The following is a 272-nucleotide window of genomic DNA, read 5'->3' on the forward strand; positions in this document are numbered from 1 at the left end:
CGCCTGCGGCACGCGTTGGGCGCGGAGGGCGCCCGGGAGGAGCGGACACACGACGGCGTTGAGGCCGAGGACTGTCCCGAGAGCTCGGAGCTGGAGGACGACACCGAAGGGCTGTCCACCCGCCTCAGCGGCACCCTGAGCTTCAGCGGACACGAGGAGAACGAAGAGGAGGAGGAGGAGGAGGACGGCGGCGGCGAGGAGCTGCAGGCGGGGGATGCTGCGCAGGACGGAGGCAGGTGCTGGGATGGGTACCCTGGGCTCCCGCCGCCCCG

The 272-nt window shown here is 72.8% G+C and overlaps 1 protein-coding gene across 1 annotated transcript in view; it reads left to right on the top strand.

Moving 5' to 3' along the window:
* The window catches only part of LOC100547442 (ubiquitin-conjugating enzyme E2 C-like), a gene marked incomplete at its 5' end in the record, with an annotated part of 988 nt that continues 716 nt past the window's right edge, over positions 1-272 (top strand). The window contains one exon of the mRNA XM_010722660.3: positions 1-266. Coding sequence (XP_010720962.1) covers positions 1-266 — 266 coding nt within the window. The remainder of the gene's footprint in view (positions 267-272) is intronic.

The sequence above is a fragment of the Meleagris gallopavo genome, chromosome 22 (genome assembly GCF_000146605.3).
Source record: "Meleagris gallopavo isolate NT-WF06-2002-E0010 breed Aviagen turkey brand Nicholas breeding stock chromosome 22, Turkey_5.1, whole genome shotgun sequence".
In the NCBI taxonomy this organism is placed as follows: domain Eukaryota; kingdom Metazoa; phylum Chordata; class Aves; order Galliformes; family Phasianidae; genus Meleagris; species Meleagris gallopavo.